At 43.4% G+C, this 22,161-nt stretch overlaps 1 protein-coding gene and 1 pseudogene across 1 annotated transcript; both read right to left on the bottom strand.

Moving 5' to 3' along the window:
* Window positions 1-843: 843 nt before the first annotated feature.
* Window positions 844-4,378, bottom strand: LOC132529957 (keratin, type II cytoskeletal 6A-like; annotated as a pseudogene).
* A 5,192-nt stretch (window positions 4,379-9,570) lies between these two features.
* LOC132529540 (keratin, type II cytoskeletal 6A-like) lies at window positions 9,571-15,093 on the bottom strand. Its single transcript, XM_060166173.1, has 9 exons — window positions 14,449-15,093; window positions 13,230-13,444; window positions 12,826-12,886; window positions 12,586-12,681; window positions 12,297-12,461; window positions 11,693-11,818; window positions 10,647-10,867; window positions 10,394-10,428; window positions 9,571-10,280 (listed from the first exon to the last, which is right to left on the bottom strand). The coding sequence occupies exons 1-9, from the start codon at window positions 15,016-15,018 to the stop codon at window positions 9,979-9,981; spliced, it is 1,791 nt and encodes a 596-aa protein (XP_060022156.1). The 5' UTR covers window positions 15,019-15,093; the 3' UTR covers window positions 9,571-9,978.
* Between the last annotated feature and the right edge of the window lie 7,068 nt (window positions 15,094-22,161).

Raw genomic sequence — 22,161 nt, 5'->3', positions numbered from 1 at the left:
TCCCAACACTACTTGCTGAAGAGACTCTCTCAAAGACTCCATTTTGAGAAAAAACCCTGAGTGGAAGAGGGCTGAATAGTAGTTGGTAGTAATCCACCCACAGAATAACTGAGTATCACATGATGTTGACTGATAGAGTTGGGTATGAAGCAGGGTAAGTTGTCAGTGGGGCTGAGAGGTGGTTCTCCAAAGATGAGGATCACTGAATGGGATGAGTAAGTTTCAGAACCAGTACATGATCAACACTACAATCTAACACAGAATCTTTATATTAGAAATATGCTTTATTCAACACAACAAAAGAAAGCAAAGAGAGCAGAGAAAAACATTGTAGGGATATAACTGCTGCTGAGAGGGTGGTGTCAATACCATTTAGGGACACTGTATGGGAAGATAACTTATTTGTTCTGTGGGGAACTCCTGAGTCTAGCTAGAATGGGCAGGACAGTTAAAGGGAAGATTCCCTGCTCTGTTTTCATGATCTCGATTGTCAGTTTTCAAGGAGGGCATAGGTCATTTTCTTCCTAGAATCATGGTAGACTGATGACACTGATAATAAGATGGGAACATCAATAGGATGTCTACATATGTTCATGACACTGATTGGTGACCTTCTGATAGTGAGTAATGGAGGCTTGGGTGAAGCCAGTATAGACAGAGGAAATGAGGACTTACCACTTCTGCTCTAACTCATAGGCCAAGAGAAGTTGGAGACAGGAGAGAAGCAGAAACCCAAGAAGAGGGCAATGCAGCTGGATGGGGGGTTGAGACAATGTGGGACCAAGTACCAACAGGAGGACTTCAGTGCTTGTAGTTCTTCCTGCTGGAGGAGGAGGTGGTGGTTTATTTGACGGTGGAACTGCTGTCCCTGGAGGAGCTGAGGCCACCCACTATGGCTCTGCCACTGCCGGAACTGAAGCCACCTCCAACGCTGTGACCACTGCTGTAGGAATAGCCATTGCCTCTGCCCAGGCCTAAGCTACTGCTGATACCACTGACACTGCCATAGCCACTAGAGATGGTAGACTGCATGTGGCCATGGTCTGTCTCAGATCAGTCTCTGGATCATGTGGTTGAGCTCAGCAGTCTCCTGCTTGGTGTTATACATGTCATCCCTTTGTCTATGTACCTTGACCTGCAGCTCCTTACACTGTAGTCCAGAAGAATAGAGAAGCAGTGTGCATGGGGGTAGATACAGTGTTTATGGGCTTTCACATGCCAAAAATGGCTTTCAATTCCCAGCCATCTAATAAACTCACACCAAACGATGCGACATCTCTAGAAATAGTAGATGGCACAAGATTATTTGCTGCTGCACAACTGAATAGTTCTGTATGATCATTGAGCACCTAGTTTTTCAATAAACTAGTGATGTTCTTAGTGATATCTATGGGATTTCACAATCAGGAAGAGGTTGAAGGCAAAACTCAGTAGGGCAATGTCATTAAACTTTTTTTTCTTTTTATTCAATAGGCCCAATTGTAAATTCTTTAATTGTCTACATGAACTGAGCAATGACAGACCTCCTATGAAATCATCCAGGGTCTTTGTATTTCAAACTCCACTCAAAAAACTGCGGTAGGTTGGTGCAGCTGAGTGTAACCACCTGGGGCGCGGGCACAGGATTTCTCTCCCGCTGCTGGCAACTGCTCACCTTGGTCTGGTGTAAGGACTTGGCCTCAGCCTGCCTCATTTGAGCAACCTCCCCATATAGGCCTTTGACCTCAGAAATGGTGCTGTCCAGGTCCAGATTATGGTTGTTGTCCATGGAGAGGACCGCAGAAATGTCTGAGCTGTAGGATTGCATCTGAGAGCACTCCTACCAGATATGGATTGTTAGTACCTCTGCTTCCAGTGATACATCTATGAGATCCAACTCCCAAACATTCCATCCACTCAGACTCTTAAGTAGAAAAATGAACAAACCAATGAACAAACAGGGTAAGGTTCTCTCCATCTCAAAGTAAGAATATAAGTGATCAATTTGATCGTTAAGGGTATTTATCTTGGTGTGCAGTTCAACCTCATTCATGCAGCATCCTCGTCCTGGGAAAGGAGGAACAACTCAGAATCAGCCGACCCCTACTCCCAGCCCACCCAATATCTTCTCCTCCCATGTGTGGGCTCTTCCAGCCTTCGACAAAGGAATGGGGACACCTAATATTGCTAAGCTCACCTTCAGTGTTACAGGTTCATTCGGTGCGGTTGCAGGCCTATTGATTTCTTCTTCATTTCCAGAGAGGGTGCTGAAAGACGCTTGAGCCAGTGAGCAAAGGATTTTGAAAGCCAATGGAAATTTTCATTTCCATTGGATATTTTTCCTAAGCAATGATGCCCTCAAATGAACCTAGTCACTCGGTAGACTTGAAGTGTGGTTTTCAGAAAACTGAGCTCACTTCTCTCCTGTAACTCACTTGTTCTTGAAGTCCTCCACCAGATCCTGCATGTGTTTGAGTTATGAATCCGGGAAGCCACTAAAGAAGAGGAGAGATTCCTTCCACCCCCTGAGGTTGTTGATGTACTGCTCAAACAAGGCATCAGGGTCAGCCTCCTGGGCTTGGATCCCTGCTGCTGAAGGAGGGTCCACTTGGTATCCAGGCCCTTGTTCTGCTGCTCCAGGAACCACATCTGCAGGAAGGCAAGAGAGTCGTTTGCTAGACATAGAAAGAAAGGAACAAGTGTCTGTATTACCAGGTTTCCAAGTAGGCTAGGGTGGTGTCCATGGTGCTGGGCTACTAAGGGAATATACAGAGGCTTAGATTGGGCGGTATGCTCCCCTGATATCCTTCCTTCTCAACCGGCAGATCTCACTGATGAAATGCCCCCATAGACTTTTGAGCTGTTCCTGCCCTATAAGTTATTGTGCCTATCAGTGATTTTTTCATCACTTCCTCTCTTTCTCTTGAGAAGCAGAATCAAAAATGTAATTTAAAATGGTTTTTACCTGATGTATTATACAAAGCTTTTATTTGCTAAAATAAAAGGGATGTTAAATGTTATCTAATGATTAGATTCTAATCTAAACTCCCATTTAGTGCATATATCTCTTCTAAAACACTCTTGATAGATGGTCATACTCTGTTTCTAGAATAACTTTTTTTTTAAAAAACAAATTATAGGGGCTTCCCTGGTGGCGCAGTGGTTGAGAGTCCGCCTGCCGATGTAGGGGACACGGGTTCGTGCCCTGGTCCGGGAAGATCCCATATGCCGCGGAGTGGCTAGGCACATGAGCCATGGCCGCTGAACCTGCGCGTCCAGAGCCTGTGCTCCGCAACAGGAGAAGCCACAGCAGTGAGAGGCCCGCGTACCACACACACACACACACACACACACACACAAAACCAACAAATTATAAATATTTGCACATCTCAAATGTTTCTTTTTCTCACCTGGATGGAAAATAATTCCACTTTTATTTTCTTCTCTTTGTTTTTCATTTTTTTTCTTCCTGCTGGAAAGGTAGGCCAGAACCTCAGAGAAGGTAGTGACTGGCCTTTTCTTTGTATCCCATTGTAGACCCATTAGTGGTAAGTGCTAATCCACTTCATTCTCTCTTTTCCTTTTCTTTGCTTCAGGGTTATCAAGAGTTGAGAATTCTTCCCAGGCAGGAATGAAAGACATTTAAGGGATCAGTAGCTGTAAATGATTTTTATCACCTTCTACCTGTGGCCCACATGGAGCCTGTCCTGCATCCCAGTGGAGAGCTAGCCCGAGTCCCCTCCTCCCTCTCTCCCGAGACTCCCCCTGGTAGGACATTGGTTGCGTCTCTCGACTGGGGACTCTGAAATCCCAGTGGAGGGCAGGTGCTCCCGGCTCACCTTGTCGATGAAGGAGGCGAACCTGTTGTTGAGGGTCTTGATCTGCTCCCGCTCCTCAGTCTTGATTCGCTGGATGGTGGGGTCGATTTGCAGGTTGAGGGGAGTCAGGAGACTCTGGTTGATGGTGACCTCTTGGATGCCTCCAGGGGAGCAGACGGAGAAGCCAGAGCCCCCATATCCCCCACCAAAGCCAGCTCCACCACCGAGCCCAAAGCCACCACCAGCTCCACCGCCGAAACCAAATCCACTCCCGGCTCCACCTCCAAAGCCAAGACTGCTTCCAGCTCTGCCGCCATATCTGCCACTGAGGGCACAGCTGCCCCCTCCGAGGAGATCCTCTTGGAGCCCCCCATGCCATAGAGGCTGCGGCTGCCAAAGCTAGCTCCTGCACCCACTCCAGCGAGGCCACCACTGCCCCTGGAGCGGGACACGGGCATGCTGCTGAAGCCAGAGCGGTTGACCCCAGGGACTCTGGCTGAGCCGGCACTGAAGACACGGCGGCTGCTGCTTTGGCTTCTCACGGTGGATCTGGAAGTCATGGTTCCTGAAGTCGAAGAGGGGAGAGCGTGAGAGGTGGAGGGTAGAGCTGAGAGGAAAAGTATAAGATAGGTTTCCAGCAGCCAGTGTACAGGGAGGAATGCGCTTGGCTCAGTGATGGAAGGTAAGCCTGCAGGTTGGGAAGGACTGGGCTTTACAAACAGTGAGATCATACCTGGGTTATTAGAAAAGATATGAAGAATGCTTTTTGGCTTCCTTTAGCCAGGGAAAAATTCTCCTGCCTTTGATCTTTGATTTATATCAATACAACAAGACTATTCTCAATTCACTGAGGCTGGGAGTTAGACTGTCTCAAACAAAGGTTCAATATGGGTTGCTTGTGTATCAGAATGAACGTGCCCATCATCCCAATTTTGCAATTATTATGTCAAGGCCAGATTTATTTCATCCATAATTCCAATCTGATCTTTTGTAACAGCTGAGAACTTAGAAATCTAACAGCAATCTATTGCTTATGCCCTAATAGAAAGATTACCATTTCCCTAATGATTACAAATATGTTAAAGTTGACTTGTTTTTTCTGTATATAAAAATCTGAACAGATAGAAAAGTAGAACAACATAATAGACCCCTATTTGTCTATTAAGGATGGATACACATCACCCAGATTTTGCAATTATTATCTTAAGGCCGACTTTATTTTATCCATAGCTCCACCTACTTTCTTCATCCACCTTAAGTTATATGAAAGGAAATTCCAGAAGAAAGGTCATATGATTTCATATTCAATTCAGTATTTATGTCTAAATAACAGACTCTTTAGAAAATGACCAAAATGCTTTTTTTACTTTATTTTATTTTTTTAAACATTTATTTTTATTATTATTATTTTTGGCCACAATGCACGGCATGTGGGATCCTAGTTCTCCCCAACAAAGGATGGAGCCCTAGTCCCCTGCATTGGAAGCGCAGAGTCTCAACCACCAGACGCCAGGGAAGTCCCCAAAATGCTATTTTTATATCTTAAAAATTTAACAGTAATTCTTTAACATCACTAAGTTTAGTGAACATTCGAATTTCCCTTTATTCTTACTTATTTTTATAATTTAATTCAGGGTCCAAATAAGGTCCATACATGTTTATTTGGATGATACATCCTTTAAATAATACATCCTTTACATCATTTAGCTGTTCATCTTTTTGGCCATTTATTTGTTAAATAAACTAGGTTAACTGTCCTGTAGAGTTTTCCATTCTTTGGCTTTTGTGATTGCATCCTCTGATGTCATTCCATATGTTACTCTCTCCTCTATATTCCTGTAATCTGGAATCTTAAATCTGGAAGAATAATAAGTTTATTTTCCAGAAGTAGATGTAGTTGAAAGTGTATAAGATTGAGTATTACATTATATACATCCATAAATATATATATTTGCAGAGTGGTTGCATCATTTTCTTTTCTGTTTTTTTTTGGTTTTTTTTTTTTTTTGCAGTACGTGGACCTCTCACTGCTGTGGCCTCTCCCGTTGCGGAGCACAGTCTCTGGACTCGCAGGCCCAGCGGCCATGGCTCACGGGCCCAGCTGCTCCGCGGCATGTAGGATCTTCCCGTACCGGGGCACGAACCCGTGTCCCCTGCATCGGCAGGCGGACTCTCAACCACTGCGCCACCAGGGAAGCCCTGGTTGCATCATTTTGAGTTTCCAACAGCAGTGTATGAGTATTCTGTTTGCTCCATATTGTTGCCTTGGTATCCTCAATTACTTTGTTAGCCATTCTAATAGTATGTGGTTTTATCTCTGTGGGCTTTTAAAATTTAATTTATTTAAACTTAAAAAAAAAAACCTCACGAAAACAGTTCACCCATTTCTCCCACTCCCATCCCTTCCCCCGCCTCTGGCAACCATCAATCTGATCTCTGTGTCTATGAGCTTAGTTTTTAAATTTTTGAAAATTTGTTTTGTAGATTCCACATATAAGAGACTTTGCAGTACTTGTCTTTCTCTGTCTGACTTATGTCACTTAACATAATGCCCTAGAGATCCATCCATGTTGTCACAAGTGGCAAGATTTCATTCTTTATACCCATATACAATATTTACATATTTAAAAAATGCCTAAATTGTGCACATTTGTCTATCAAAATAAATTTCAGGGCAAATCCCCAGCCACCTAATTGAAGATGTTTCTGTGCTTTGGGGGGGGGACAATTTGTGTGTGTGAGTTTGCGTATGAGTGTGTATACTCCTCCTTTAGGTGTTTCAATTATGCTTGTTTTGAATCTACTTTGTCTTCTTTATCTATATATCCTCTTGACCCTCCTTTAACCCCTCGTTAACTCCCTCTATGACCCCCGATTCTCTTTTCTCCATATTCTCCCATACGCCCTTTGTTGTGCATTCAGCACGTCTATTGTCCTTTGTACTGACATCACCTTGGCCTTCATTTCCCTGCTGGCTTTGTTTTTCTCTCTACCTCATATCTGACTTCTGTTAGTAATGGTTTATCTCTTATTGTCTCATTATATACTTTTTCTTCTCTAATTTTGTAGAGGGTTTTTTTTATTTTGGCAATATTTTATAGTGACTTTGTTCTGATGAGTGATCATTATCCGCCTTTTGTTTTTCCTGTTCATTTCATTTTTGAATGTGTATTCTCTTTAGTGAGTCCTGGACCAGTTCCTTTCTGACTAGTGCTCATCTTTGAATGACGTGAACTCCTTCTAGACCAGTCATTTGCAGAAAGTATTCTGGGGAGTGAGCTGGGGCCATATTCAGGTTAACAGGCTGTGTGAATAATTCTCTTATTCCTTAAAAACCTTGCCCAACAAATCACTGCAGAGTGACAAATTCACATTCTCTCTGCTTTTTGTCCCTCTTTTTAACAAAATGTTGCCAATAGGCCTTGTTTCTGATTTGTTATTCAATTCTACTTCCCAGTTTCTAGAAAGATCATGACTAATGTGGTCCTGCCTCAGGTCCTACTCCCAGTTCTGACTGTTGCAAACAAGGGATTCTTGGATTTGTACCTGAGGACCTGTCCTTCACATTGACCTAGTTGTGTTAAATGAGTCAGCAGTGCCTGGCACGCAGTAAAACCTCAACTTCAGGCTGCTCCTATAGCTTGTGTTCAGCTACTGTCTTGATGAAGATTTTCTTGTATACCAGGAGCTGAAAAAAAAACAACAACCAAAAGCCAAAATAACAAACTGAGAACAACCAACTCTCCCTGTGACTGGATACTCCTTCACCACTTAGTGGGGCTTGCTCTGAACCTAGAGATCAGCCCAAGGTTAATGCTTAAGACCTTCTCAAGAATTTTCTGAGCAGGTGTCTTGTCTGGACCTAGGCACAGTTTTCTAAATTCTCTCATATACACAGCTGCGCCTGAATGTCCTCATTTCCCAGACTCTCACTCCAGCTTAGCCTCTAGACCTTAGATGGTCAGAGGGTCTATTGTATATCTTCTCCCGTAGTCTTTTGCCCCAGGCCTCTGTGGGTTTGTAGTCTGCCCTACAGTTTTTACTAACTGTACCTGCTGCTTCTCTTGCCTGCATTTGGATGTATGTGGAACAAAGGTGAGAATCCTGTATTATTTCTTCAGGAATGCCCCAGATGTGTTTGAAGAGACTTGCACAGTAATTTGCAAATAATCTGCATCTGCTCTCTGGTTCAAGATGCATGTGCTGGGTGGTGGAGGGTGACCAAGAGGAGCAAATGGGTTTGAGAGGGGACTGGAGGGTGGCAGAGGGGTGGGGGAAAGTTCTAGAATAAGGCTGCTGCTTTCTCAAGACTACAAGTACACCAGGTATAGGGCAGGGCAAGTGCTAGGAAAATTGTCACAAAGCTTTGCTCTCGTTTTGAAGGTGGATTTTCTTGATTAGGCATTTGCTTGTTTGCTGTAAACTCTTGAGTGTTTTCCAGAGCTCCTGCAAAGTTTGTTCAGACAGCTTCTGGTTGTTTTTTCGATGTTTCTTTGGCAAAAGGAGAGCTTGATGGTTTACAGTCTGCCGTTTCGTTATCAGCACATGTACCATAAGATTTTAATAAGATAAATCCATGTGTACATATTATTTTGCAACCTGTTTATTATTCATTGATATATTCTATATATATTTCCTGGTCAGTATTTTCTTTCCATTATTCCTCACGGGTACATAATAATATAAATACTAAGTGGGCTTAGATTTTGGAACCAAATCATCACATACCAGCTGTTGGGGAAGTTCTGGGCAAAGTGAGGAGGTACCAATGTGAGAGGCTGCCCACTTTGCTGGGGGAATGGTTATAGGTGAATACAGCAGAATACTGATACAAAAGGATCCAGATTCACCCTCTTTATATTATGGAATACAAGAAACTTTCGCTTGTGTTGTAAGAGCCTGGGGGCAAGGGAGATACTGGTCACTCATGAGGAAATAGGGAATGGTGTGGACAAAAGGCAGCACTAGTGAATGATGAGCCTTGCACCATATCCTGAGTTTTCATTACCCATTCAGAGAAGTCACAGTAGCCAGAGCACACCAGAGAGATGAAGGATTCAGCTTCATCCATCTCTGCAAGAGTCTTAAGGTGTGACAAGGTAGATATTCCCATTCTCGTTTTGCCTTCACACTTTAAAAACCAGAATCTGAGTTTGGTGGTGATTTGAGCAGCTCTCCTGCTTTTAATTTTCCCTGCTGGGAAGATGGGATTCACATCCATGTACATACTCCTTCCTGCATTTGTAGTATTTCTTCAGAATACATTTCTAGAAATAGAATTTCAGCTCAGCAGTATATCCACTTTAACTACCCTTGATACACCTTGTCAGGCAAGTTTGTTGGTCATGAAGTTAAGTCTAAATAAAAATCAAACATCTTACTCTCTTGTTAAATGTCATTTTGCTATGTTAGACCAGAAATATCTTTCCCCTACTGGACATTGAGAGTTGATCCCTTGGGCATGGCTGGAGTGATATTAGCGAAGAAGGAAGAGAAACTCAACCATTACTTCTTGGTATGGGCAATTAAAAGGAGAGTATACAATATGGTGAACCATATTCTTCCCATTACACTTGCCAAACATTTAGATGAAATCTTATCTGTGAAGGAAATCTGAGCATAAGGATGCCAAACTGCTGTTTGTTGAAGTTCTCTAAAGGAGGGGGGCGACGCACATGGCAATTGGGAGTATGCTTCATTCCTGAAAAGGCATTTGCCCGATGAAAACCGCAAGAACCATTGGTAACAAAGCAAGGCAATGTGAAACCACGCATTATAGTATAAATCTGCTTTATTTAGCAATACAAGTGAGCAAAGAGCAGAGGAAGCATCACAGGGATACAGACCCCCATACATCATAGAACTAGTCACTTGTGCTTTCATGATCACTGCAAGGGAGGAACACAACACCTGTGAGATGGGACATACTGGGCCAGTGGAAAGCTAGGGGGATTGCCTTGTTCTGGAGTAGGACCCAGACAGGGACCTTCCGATGGTGAGCAATGGAAGCTCAGATGCAGCAGGTGTGGCAGAGAGGACATGAGGGCACTCAGCAACTTCAGTTCTAACTCAAGGAGTAAGAGAAGAAAGAAGCAGGAGAGAGGAAGCAACTGGAGGAAAGGGCAGTGAAGCCAGAGAGGGAGCCTGAGATGCTGTGGGACCACGAGCCCGTGGGAGGTGTTCAAGGCCTGTAGCTCTTCCTGCCGGAGGAGGAGGTGGTGCTGAATTTGACGGTGGAACTGCTGCCCCCGGAGGAGCTGAGGCCACCACCTATTGTTCTGCCACTGCTGGAACTGAAGCCACCTCCAACGCTAGGACCACTGCTGTAGGAGTAGCCACTGCCTCCGCCCATGCCGTAGCCGCTGCTGACACCGCCTCCGCCCATGCCGTAGCCGCTGCTGACACCGCCTCCGCCCATGCCGTAGCCGCTGCTGACACCGCCAGCACTGCCATAGCCACTGGAGGTGGTGGACTGTACCACGGCTGGAGAGGCAAGGAGACAAGGCCATGACAAGACATGGTGAGCTCACTCTGCCACACAGAGTCCAGTCAGAAGAGCACAAGGGCAAGGGAGGGAGGCAAGTGAAGGTACTTACAGATGTTGACTTGTCCAGCGCCTTCCCCATACAGCCTAGGAGAGAGGAGACACAGCCATTATGAGACCTCAGAGCCAGAGCTGGACCAGCGTGGGAAGCTTTGGCGTGAGGAGACCCATGGGGAACGTGCCTTCTACGTGGTTTTCTGGGAGTGGCATTATGGCCACGACTAGAGTGCCTTCCAGTGGTGCTCACTGGCTGGACACCTTGGAGATGGACCCAGATGTTTGAGGAGGTTGTGTGAGTTACTCACCTGCACTCCTCGCCCTCCAGCAGCTTCCTGTAGGTGGCGATCTCCACGTCCAGGGCCAGCTTGACATTCATGAGCTCCTGGTAGTCCTTCAGTAGCTGCGCCATGTCCTGCTTGGCCTTCTGCAGGGCGTTCTCCAGCTCGGCCAGCTTGTTCTTGGCATCCCTGAGGGCCAGCTCCCCACGCTGCTCTGCATCGGCGATGGCGGATTGCAGGCTGGTGCACTAGAGGGGAAGATGGGCAGATGAACCTGCAATCTGGACTCCTGAGGAGATGAACCATGGTTCTTCTTTCCCAGTGAGGAAGAGCTCTAGAGCCCAGATTCCATGGAAAAGGAGGTTTGATTCTTTTTGTCCAGTCTTTTTCCATTCTGCAACCCTGAACTAGGCTAGGAGCTCCCTATACGCCTCTGTGTTAACCGCCCTAATGAAGATGGAGGTGGTGAGTGCTAGAAGATACTACAGCAGACCCAAGACCAGGGGACATTGGAAGAAATGGACCCACTAGCTTCTTCTGAATATTGACAGTTTGGGTAAGTGCATGTGGGTGCACACTAACTCACACAAAACCACAGACACCCACAGTGAGGAGATGATTTCACTTTAAACAGCTGCGACCTTGCCTTCCGTCCACTTCACATTTTTGGAAAACCCTCATTTGTCCTGTGTCTTTACTCAGCTTCTTTTTCACATCGAATCTGAGCATATTTGCAGCACTCTTCCTCACACTTTCTGGCCTGAACTTTTCTTTGCCAACTACTGTCTTGAGTTCCTAAATCAATCATTCCTCTTATTGAATCTCACTTCAGTGCCTCAAGACTGTACCTTTGTACTGTCGACCAGTCGGAATTGGTCCTGTCATGCATTTGTTTCCTGCTCTTGGGTTGGGATCCATCTCTCCAAACTGTGGGAACTCACTAAGGGAGGAAGTACATGTCCTCCCCTCCCTGCTGTTCCCTCAGTGCCCAGGAGTTCCCTACATGGTGGTTGATGATCCCTGGTGGTCTAGGAAGGAAAGGATGCTTTTCTCCTCCATGGTCCCCACCATACCTGCTTCTTGACGTGTTCAATCTCAGATCTCAGCCTCTGGATCATGCGGTTGATCTCAGCGATCTCCTGTTTGGTGTTGCACAGGTCGTCCCCATATCTGCACGCTGAACTCTGCAGCTCCTCGTACTGTAAACCAGAGGGAGAGAGGATGGTGTTCATGGGCTTCACAGGACACTAATCAAGGTTTTCACAAATCGAAACTAATGGTTTCTCCACAAGGCGTTTTAAGAAAATTGGTGTTACAAGGTCATGGACACTGTACACCCATCACACACCACCCTTGGTAGGACCACTGACTGCCTGGTTCTCTTCAGGACCAGAACATCCTCTGTACTGTTTCTGAGAACCAGCATCAGGATGAAGCTAAAGCAAAGATCCCTTGGCCTTTATCTATGGTAGCTTTTGTCCTACATTTAGGTTCTTTGACTTACTAGACTTGGACATAAATACTGTAAAGATCTACTCTGTTGGTTCAGGGTACACGTTCTTTGAGTGGACCCCCGCTTCCTAGATGTAGATTTCCCGAGTGAAGTCTCGGGAACCCTTGCTGGTCTTCCGGGGGGAGGTACAGGGATTCTTCAACAGCTTCCCCCTCACTGCTCACCTTGCACTTGTACCAGGACTCAGCCTCCTCCCGGCTCCTGCGAGCGATCTCCTCATATTGGGCTTTGACTTCAGCAATGATGCTGTCCAGGTCCAGGGTGCGGTTGTTGTCCATGGAGAGGACGACAGAAGTATCTGAGACGTTGGTTTGCATCTGAGCCAGTTCCTGCAGAACATGAGATCGTCAGATCCTCTTTTCCCATGACATTTACAGAGGTACCCAAGCCTAAGATTTTCCATCCTTTGCAAATCTCTTTAGAGTCAATAAAACAGTGTGGAAAGATGCTTACTGCTTCATAGAGGGCTCTGAGGAAGTTGATCTCATCTATGAGAGAGTCTGCATTGGCTTGTAGATCAACCTTAGTCATGTAAGCAACATCCACATCCTAGGGAAGAAGCCAAAAACTTGGGATCAGATGAGCCAAGCCCTCCTTCCCAGTCTGCTCCTCCTTTAGTCTCGCTGATTATTCTTTTCTCAGAGTCCTCTCCGTCGGCAAAGAAACATGAACCCCTGATCTTACTCATCTTACCTTCTTTAGATTCACAAATTCATTCTCTGCTGACGTGCGCTTGTTGATTTCATCTTCATATCTGGAATTAGAAAGGGTAAAACCTAATTGAGTCAGTGGTGAAGATGATACAGAAAAGGCAGCCTGGGATCCCAACTTCCCACAATGGATATATCCAAATGGAGCTTTCCTGCCAGTAAGCCTAAAAGATGAATTCTGTGATCCCTAAATTGTTTACATCTTTACTCTCCCCATCCACCTGTATGGCCCTTTTGTTCTTTGGGGTTTGTGTTTAGGCAAGAATTGTGGTTTCATTTCCATGGACACGTTTTACTAAGAATCATGCCCTCATTTGGACCTGGTCATCTAATAGACTTGAAGTGTGGGCTTCAGGAAACTGAGCCCTTTTCTCTCCTGTAACTCACTTCTTCTTGAAGTCCTCTACCGTGTCCTGCATCCCCCTGAGCTCTGAGTCCAGACGGCTTCTCTCTGAGACAAGGTAGTCCAGCTGTCCCCTGAGATTGTTGATGTACTGCTCGAAATAAGGCTCCAGGCTCTGCCTCACGGTCTTGGTGCCCTGCTCCTGCAGCAGGGCCCACTTGGTTTCCAGGACCTTGTTCTGCTGCTCCAGGAATCGGACCTGGAGAAAGACAAGATGGTTATTTGTCCAACAAAGGAAAGAAGGAAGGAAGGAAGGAAGGAAGGAAGGAAGGAAGGAAGGAAGGAAGGAAGGAAGGAAAGAAGGAAGGAAGAGAGGTGAGTTGACTGTCCCCAAGCAGATCTGATGGTCCCCATGGTGCTGGGCTACTCCAGAGCATGTACAGAGGCTCAGGCTGACAGTTCTGCTCCCCTGACTGTTTTCCTTCACACCACACAGATCTCACTGGCCAAGTTTCCCCAGGGAGCTATCAGATAGTCCCTCTTCTCAATTACGGAGCCTGTCAGTAAGTGACTTTCAACATTTCTTTTCTTCCTCTTGATAAGCACAATCACAAATGTACTTTAAAATAGTATTTCTCTCGTATATTGCGCAGAGTTATTTTATAGAGTGTATCTCAGTTAAAGGGATGTCAAATGTTTAGAATCTAATGGTTAAATTCCAACCCTATTGATGATTGGATTTAATCTTCTTTCCCATCTAGTGTATGAGTCCCTCTAAAACAAGCTCCCTTAATGCTCATGATCTGGTTCTACAAGTTAAGTATTTCTATGCACATATACATGTTTCTGAGTCTTTTTTTCCTGTAATTTCCTTTGGTTTTTTATCTTCTTTCCTTCCCCGCCGCCACCCCAGCTAAGGCTCAAGTGCTGTTTCCACTGTAATTCCCTTTTTAATTTCTTAGACCCTTCAGAAGATCACGCTAACTCGTTCCATTCTCTCAGTTCCTTTCCTTTGCTTGAGGGTTATCAAGAGTGGAGAATGCTTCCCAGACAGGAATGAAGACATTTAAGGGATCAGTAGCTGTAAATGATTTTTATCACCTTCTACCTGTGGCCCACATGGAGCCTGTCCTGCATCCCAGTGGAGAGCTGGCCCGAGTCCCCTCCTCCCTCTCTCCCGAGACTCCCCCTGGTAGGACATTGGTTGCGTCTCTCGACTGGGGACTCTGAAATCCCAGTGGAGGGCAGGTGCTCCCGGCTCACCTTGTCGATGAAGGAGGCGAACCTGTTGTTGAGGGTCTTGATCTGCTCCCGCTCCTCAGTCTTGATTCGCTGGATGGTGGGGTCGATTTGCAGGTTGAGGGGAGTCAGGAGACTCTGGTTGATGGTGACCTCTTGGATGCCTCCAGGGGGGCAGACGGAGAAGCCAGAGCCCCCATAGCCACCACTAAAGCCAGCTCCACCACCGAGCCCAAAGCCACCACCAGCTCCACCACCGAGCCCAATGCCACCACCAGCTCCACTGCCGAAACCAAATCCACTCCCGGCTCCACCTCCAAAGCCAAGGCCGCCTCCAGCTCTGCTGCCATATCCGCCACCGAAGGCACAGCTGCCCCCTCCGAGGGAGATCCTCTTGGAGCCCCCTATGCCATAGAGGCTGCGGCTGCCAAAGCTAGCTCCTCCACCCACTCCAGTGAAGCCTCCACTGCCCCTGGAGCGGGACACGGACATGCTGCTGAAGCCAGAGCGGTTGACCCCAGGGACTCTGGCTGAGCCGGCACTGAAGACACGGCGGCTGCCGCTTTGGCTTCTCACGGTGGATCTGGAAGTCATGGTTCCTGAAGTCGAAGAGGCTGAGGAGGGCGTGAGAGGTGGAGGGTAGAGCTGAGAGGAGCAGATCGGTGAGATGAGGTTCCCAGCAGTGGCTTATATATGGGGAAAATGGGCTGGGCTCAGTGCTGGAAGGTGAGCCTGCAGGTTGGGAAGGCTGGGCTTTACAAAGAGTGAGATCACATGTGGTTTATTAGAAAAGTTATGAAATCTGAAGATCGCATTTTAGATTTCCTTTAGTCAGGGAAAATTTCTCCTGCCTTCCAGCTTTGACTGCTCTCAGTACAATAAGACTAGTCTGAATTCACTTAGCTGGGAGTTAGTCACTGACTCACACAGAGGTTCTCCATGTTATGCTCGTGTATGAAGTGTACTGAGGCTCCTCTGCCTTGGTGTTTCACCCACAAGGCAGAAATACTGGAGATCAAAATAACCTATTGCTTATCCCTTACCTATAATTATTAGTGTTTTCACTGATTACAGAAGTTAAACATGACTTTTTTTTGCTTTCATTAAAAATTTCCCACAGGTAGATACGTAGATTTACAATATAATGGGCCTCTGTATATCTATCACTGGATTTTATACAAAGTATTAACTCATGGTCAGCCTTATTTTTTCTATACTCCCACCCAATTCCCTATCAATCTTAAAATATTCAAAAGCAAATCCCAGAGGTCATATCATTTCTTTAGTATAGAATTCAACATTTATTTTGTAAATGAGGTGCTTTTTAAATACATAACCAAATACCATTTATATATCCTTAATATGTATGTATTCATTAACATTAAGGAGTATCTATTCAATCTTGAACTAAATCTGTTTGTGTTATTTATATTTTATGTTTTGGTTGTCCAAATCAGGATTCTAATAAGTTCCATACATTTTGTATTTTGGTGATATGTCTTTAAAGTAATACATCTGTAAAATCATTTAAGTCCTTAAATCCTCCTCCGCTTTTCCACTTGCAGTTTATTTGTGAAAAAAATAAAAAACAGGTTATTTGTCCTGTGCATTTGCATAGTCATGTTGTCTTATTTAACATGATCTCGTGTCCTTTGTGTATCCTGTAAACTGACAGTTCAAACTAGAAGCTTAATAAGCTATCTGTTTAAACATTACAGATACAGATGTCATAGAGCCTATTTATATACTGAATATTGATATTTACACATCTACCTATTAACTGAAAAATTAAACAAGTAATATATGGTTAAGGAAAAAATTACATGCTCAAGATCATTCCCCACTCCTGTCTAGGAAGACAAAGCAGTGTTGCCACTTCCCTGTGTACCCTTGTAGTCACGTCACTTAGATATGTTTCTGTGTTTTTCCTTGGGTATGTGTGATGCATGCGAGTATATATATTGAATATATACATACATATATATATGAAACACACATATATATTTTCTTTTGAAGTTGCACTCATGGTATATGTACTTTGTCTCCCATATCTATGTTTTCACTCGGTTCTCATGCTATTTTCTACAGGCTGTTTTCTCCACCTTTACCTGTGGTCCTTTGCTGTGCATCAGCAACGTCTTATGCTGCTTTCAGCTTGGCCTTCGTTTCTATTGTGGCTTTATCTTTCTTCTCTGCTCCTTTTCTGAGCTCTATCAACTCATATTTTAATCTTTTATTTCTCATTCTACTGCCCCTTTGTTCTCTTATTTCACCGTGGTGTTTATTTCATTGCCCTTTTGGTAATAATTTTTGTCACTTTTTTCTGTGGAGTGTTTTCTAAGTGACTTTTGTTTTTCTGTTTCAATGTAAAGTATCCTTCGTGGGGCCTGGAATTGTTCCTTTCTAACAAGGGCTCATCTTTGAAAGAGGCGAGCTCCTTCTGGACCTGTCTTTTGCAGACAGCATTCTGGGAGGAGGGGCCAGGCTGCAACCAGGCTAACAGGAATTCTCATTATGGCACAGGCTGTGTGAATAATTCTTTTAATTTTAATTAGACGAAGCCAAGGAAGATGGCTGCAGCATGGCTCGCAGTTCAGTCTCAGTCTTCTTTGCTTCCCCGACAACCTGTTGCCAATAGGCCTTGCCTCTGATCACTTGCTCAACCCTGCCTTCACTGGGTCTTGAAACTTCATGGCAAATGGGTCCTCCCTGGAACACACACACCCACTTCTGACTGTTGCAAACCAGCGATTCTTGGATTTGCACCCGAGGACATGTTCTTCACATTCATACAGTAGGAGTTACATGAGTCAGCAGTGCCTGGCAGTAGGAAAACCTCAGGGTTAACTTTGTGTGCTGTCCCTCTGTGGTTACCACATTGTTTAGTTTTGATTTGTATGCTCTCAAGAGTGTTCTTCACTGGATTTTCTGAGATCTGCACTGAGGGCATCTTCTCTCTCAGTTTCCCAATAACTGTGTTTGATTTCTTTCTTTCTGTGAGAAGAGTTTTCTATTTTTATTTTTTTTTTGATTGAAGGACTTTAAGATGTTTTCCTTTTGGGGATTGAGTGTGGAGATTACTTTTACATTTCTTGTTCTCCTTGTTTGTTTTAAGATAATATCTGAGAAGGGGAAATGCCTCCCTTTCCTCCATTAGGCTACATTCAGAAGTCTCCCATTCATATATTTATATTTAAAATACATATAGCATTTAAAATATTAAGCAATAATTGAAATTCAAAATATTAATTTTCCTTTCTCATGCTGCATGGAAACTATTGGATTCAATGAAGACATCATTGTGCTCAGGGCCTCTCCCTTCCCTGAGCCATGATAAGAGTCACCTGAAAGTTTTCTACAAGCCATCATATTTACCATAATCAGAAATTTAATCCCAAAATATATTTGTGTTCTCCTCAGTAGAAGAACCTCCTTTATTGCTTAATCACAGTTTGCATCATTGAAAGCCCAACAGATACAATGAAAGAGAATAGTATGTAAACCACCATGTACCAATCCCCCAGATTAAACACTTGTCCATATTTCTCAGCATGTCTCATCTAATTCCATTACTTCTTATATTGAAATCTTCTACTTCTGTTGATGTATCTTCAAGGAAATTAAGACATTAAGTCATTTCACTTGTCAATATTTGCACGCATGTCTAAGTTCTTAAGGACTTTTAAATCTAACTGTACAACAGTTTTATATCGATCATGAGCAACAGTCACTTCTTAATGAAACCTAATACTCATTTATGTTCATACTTCTCTGATAATCTCAAAGATGTCTTTTTATGCTGGTTTGCTTGAAGCAACAGCCTAACTAGATTCACATATTGCATTGGACTGTTGGTTCTCTTAAGCTTCTTTCATTCTGTAATAGATTCCATTGTTTTCTTTTATATACCACTGATTTGTGGAGAAATTGTTTTTTTTCTCTAGAACGTCTGCGTTCTGGATTTGGCTCGTTGTTTCTGTTGGTGCCATGTAACTTGTAACGCCGGTTTTTCCTAGGTACTAGTTATATTAGAGTTGATTAGATTTAGTTCCATTGTTTCAGGCAAGATTATGTCCCAGCTGGTGCTGTGTGCCCCATGTTGCATCAGATCATGAGGCATATAACACAAGTTGTTCAATTTAGTGATGTGAAGACTGATCCAGGTATATCTATAGTTCCAGTCTTAACCCTCCCTGAAAAAGTGTCCAATAAATTTGTCATGTAATATTTTAATATTCATTGATCAATTCCCAGATTGACATTTCATGAGGGGTTGCAAACTGGTAACTTATTAATTTAACGTCCTGCCTCTGCATTTATCACCTGGGAGTCATCTATAAGGAAGGAATTGTCATTGTTTCCTTTTTAGGTAACCTAATATGTAGTTAATTGATACAGGAAAGGCAGAATAAGTGCTTTTTTTTCTTTATTTTGCAATTTTAGAATAGTGGGTTGGGACCCCAGCAATTTCCAAATGTAATAAAGAAAGTTATTTTTTGTTTGTTTGTTTTTTGGGGTTTGTATAATTATAAATTCACAGTTCAAAAAATATATTTGATATGTTTGAGTCCATTGCAGGCATTAATCCTTCTGGTGCTTAAACTGTCCATTTCAGGCCAATGGAAGCTCCTCAGATTGGCTTCTGTGTCCTTTTGACAGAAACGCATTGGACTTTGAAAGCTCCCTTGTTGACAGGGACGAGATGTCTCAAGGCTACCTTGTACTTATCTTGCAACAGACATGGAATCAGCCATTTTTGTGAGTAGCTCTGGTACCTTTTATTGAGAAATGATATTCACAAGCTAAAACTTGCATGCTATGGGTGTTCATTGTTACTGGGTTATTCTTGCTTTGAAGACTTTTCAATGGATAGAGCTAAGAAAAATGTAAAAATATAATTAAAAAGTACTCACATCAGAAGTTTATACTGATATTTCCATTTAAATAGAATACAGGATGATTTTATACCTGTATTTATTTTACTCACTCTGAAAAGCTGAGCTCTGAATGACATATTACTTATTTGCTTTATCCTACAACAAACCTATGATAGTGTCAAAATAACAGTACAAATACTATTACCAAAAAGAGGTCTATTAAATGCAGTTTCTGATTTCTTTGTGGCTACACCCTGAAAGTGCTATGAAGAAAATCAGTTTAGGCAAGAGGAATGGAGAGATAGAAAGGCGGGATGAAGGAAAACCTTCATAAGAATCCAGATAAATTCTACGCTTGCAGTTTCAAACAGAAGCAGGAAGGAAAGGTCTTCCATTATTGCATTTGATGGAGAGGAGTTTCTTAATGGAGGGAGTACAGATACAGATGGCAGTGGGGTTAAAGAAGGGGATTCTATAGGTGCATGAGGAGGTTGGGGACAGTAAGAATGTTAGGGAAAATGGCACATCTGAGGGGATCGGCCTCCCAGACCTCAAGAGGATGATTTTCCTCTGCCATTCACTTTCTAGTGCTAAAGGGACACCCCTGGAGCCCAGGAAGTAAGAGCATTGAGGAGAAGGCACTGCCCAGCAAAACTCATGGTTAAAGGAATCCAGCTGCTGTTAGAGAAGAACTCCTCAACCCTTTTCTCCTCCCATCCTGGGATCTACTGTCAGCTTTTCTCAAGGCCAAGTACAATGAAGAGTTAGCTAGCAAGGGATTCTGTAGGGATGACTCTGGGAGCATGGAGCAGGGCAGAGAAGAGCAGCCTTCTCTCAGCACCTGTAGAAACATTCCCTCCTCTGGCTGTTCTGCACCTCATGCCCCCACCGTGAGCTGGGATTCCATGCACTGGGCTGTACTGGCGATTCTAGCCAATGCAGCTAGAACCCACGTGGTATGGCTCACAAGTGATCATTCTGAATCACAGAAGATTCAGGTAAGGTGAACTTTGGATACAGCCTCTAACTGGAAAATGTTTTTCTATTGGAGGTTGTTATTTTAAAAATGTATTTCCTATATTTTCCAGGTACATGGGCTCCATACACAAGGAGGCAATTGGCTAGCCTCCTTAGGAGTCAAATCCAGTATCTAAGGACCATCAGAACTGCCGAGTCCTTCCTTGACTCAAAAACACGTCTTTGCTGTTGCAAAAGAAATACGTTTCCTCTTATTCACTCCTCAGTGAGCAAAGGAAATCAATCTGAATGTTTTAATCTCAGGGACCTTAATCTAGAAACTGAATCTTTCCTTCCTTAGTACCAAAAAGTATAATCACGTTTAATCTCAGATGTCATACAATGACATTGTGGGGAACACACTTTCTCTTCTGAAATGACACATGTTCAACATCAAAAAATTTAGAAAGTACACAACGTAAAAGAAAGACAGTTTACTAGAGTTAACACTAGCTTGAGATGATGAACATTATTGTTTTAGCATTAGTTCTTCAATGATTTCTCTGTATCTGTGGCCCTGCAACCGTCTTTGTGTTCCTTTGTGATTCTGTCTCTTTCTCTCCCTTACTTGTTTCATAATTTTGTGTACAAAATTAGTCTAGTGAAAAATACAGATGTTACTTTGAGCCCCACACTTTAAGCGTTTTTCATAATAAACTTTTAATTTCAGAATAGTTTTAGATTTACAAAAAAATGTGAAGATAGTACAAAGAGGTCTGTATACAATACACATTCATTCCCCCTATTATTAATACCTCACTTTAGTTATATTTATCACAATTAAGGAAACAATATAAATATATTATTATTAACTAATCTATACTTCATTTGGATTTCCTTACCTTTTGCCCAATATTCTTTTTTCTCTTCTAGGGTATCATCCATGGTACCACTTTCCATTTAGTCATTGTGTCTCCTTCTTGGCTAACACAGTTTGTCAGGTTTTCCTTGTCTTAATGACCTTGAAAGTTTTGGGGAACTCTGCCCAGGTGTTTTGCAGATGTCCACAACTGGGCTTTGTCTGGTGTTGTCTCATGAATAGACTGGAGTTATGGTGTTTGGGAGGAAGACCACAGAGATGACGTGTGCCCTTCTCATTGCATCATATCCAGGGTACTTGCTATGAACCAGACTTACTACTGTCAGTGTTACCCTTGATCACCTGGCTGAGGAAGTGTTTGATTAATTTCTTGACAGTAAAGTTACTCTTTTCCCCCATTTTTAGACTGTGCTCTTTGCAAGGAAATCATTGTGCACAGCCCACACTTAGGGGGGAGCAGTTCTTCACTCCTTCCTTGATTGGGGAGCACCTATGTAACTAAATGAAATTCTTCTGCCTAAGAGCTGTCAATCATCCCTTATTAATCAATTTAGTCAATCACTTATTCACGTCAGTGGGGACCATGAATAATTATTTCATAATTTGGGTTATAATCCAGTACATTATTTATTTATCTATTTATTTATGGCTCAAGTTTTTCCAATTTGTCTATTAGGAGCTCTTACAGAGTCTTTTTGATTATTTCTTTACTTCTTGGCACTGAAAGATGCTGCAGGATCATCTTATGTATATATTCCACCCCATTCGTAGAATCAGTCATTTCTCCTTGACTCCTAACAAGGGAACTTTCATTCCTAATGGTATAAGGCAGAATTCTCCAGAGAAAAAGCCTGGGATTAGGGACATGGACAGAACAGAGACTGGAAAAAGTGACTGGCCCTCAGGAAAATGTTGACAGACCAACCTTGCACTGTATCCTGAGTTTTCCATTACCCATTTGTAAAAGTCAAAGGAAGCCAGGGCACAGCTGAGAGAGGATGCAGGGCTATCTCTTTGGAGCTG

Source organism: Lagenorhynchus albirostris, chromosome 11 (assembly GCF_949774975.1).
Source record: "Lagenorhynchus albirostris chromosome 11, mLagAlb1.1, whole genome shotgun sequence".
Lineage (NCBI taxonomy): Eukaryota > Metazoa > Chordata > Mammalia > Artiodactyla > Delphinidae > Lagenorhynchus > Lagenorhynchus albirostris.
Note: the sequence above shows the minus strand (reverse complement) of the source record. Positions and strands in the feature narration are given on the sequence as shown.

Bases quoted from the DNA above. Each gene is read 5' to 3' on its own strand.
- LOC132529540 (XM_060166173.1), bottom strand. From the start codon at position 15,018: ATGACTTCCAGATCCACCGTGAGAAGCCAAAGCGGCAGCCGCCGTGTC. The intron at 11,819-12,296 runs GTGAGCAGTGAG...TCTGGTTTACAG, and splicing joins AGTCCTGGTACAAGTGCAAG to TACGAGGAGCTGCAGAGTTC. The intron at 10,868-11,692 runs GTATGGTGGGGA...CTTCCCCTCTAG, and splicing joins TTGAACACGTCAAGAAGCAG to TGCACCAGCCTGCAATCCGC.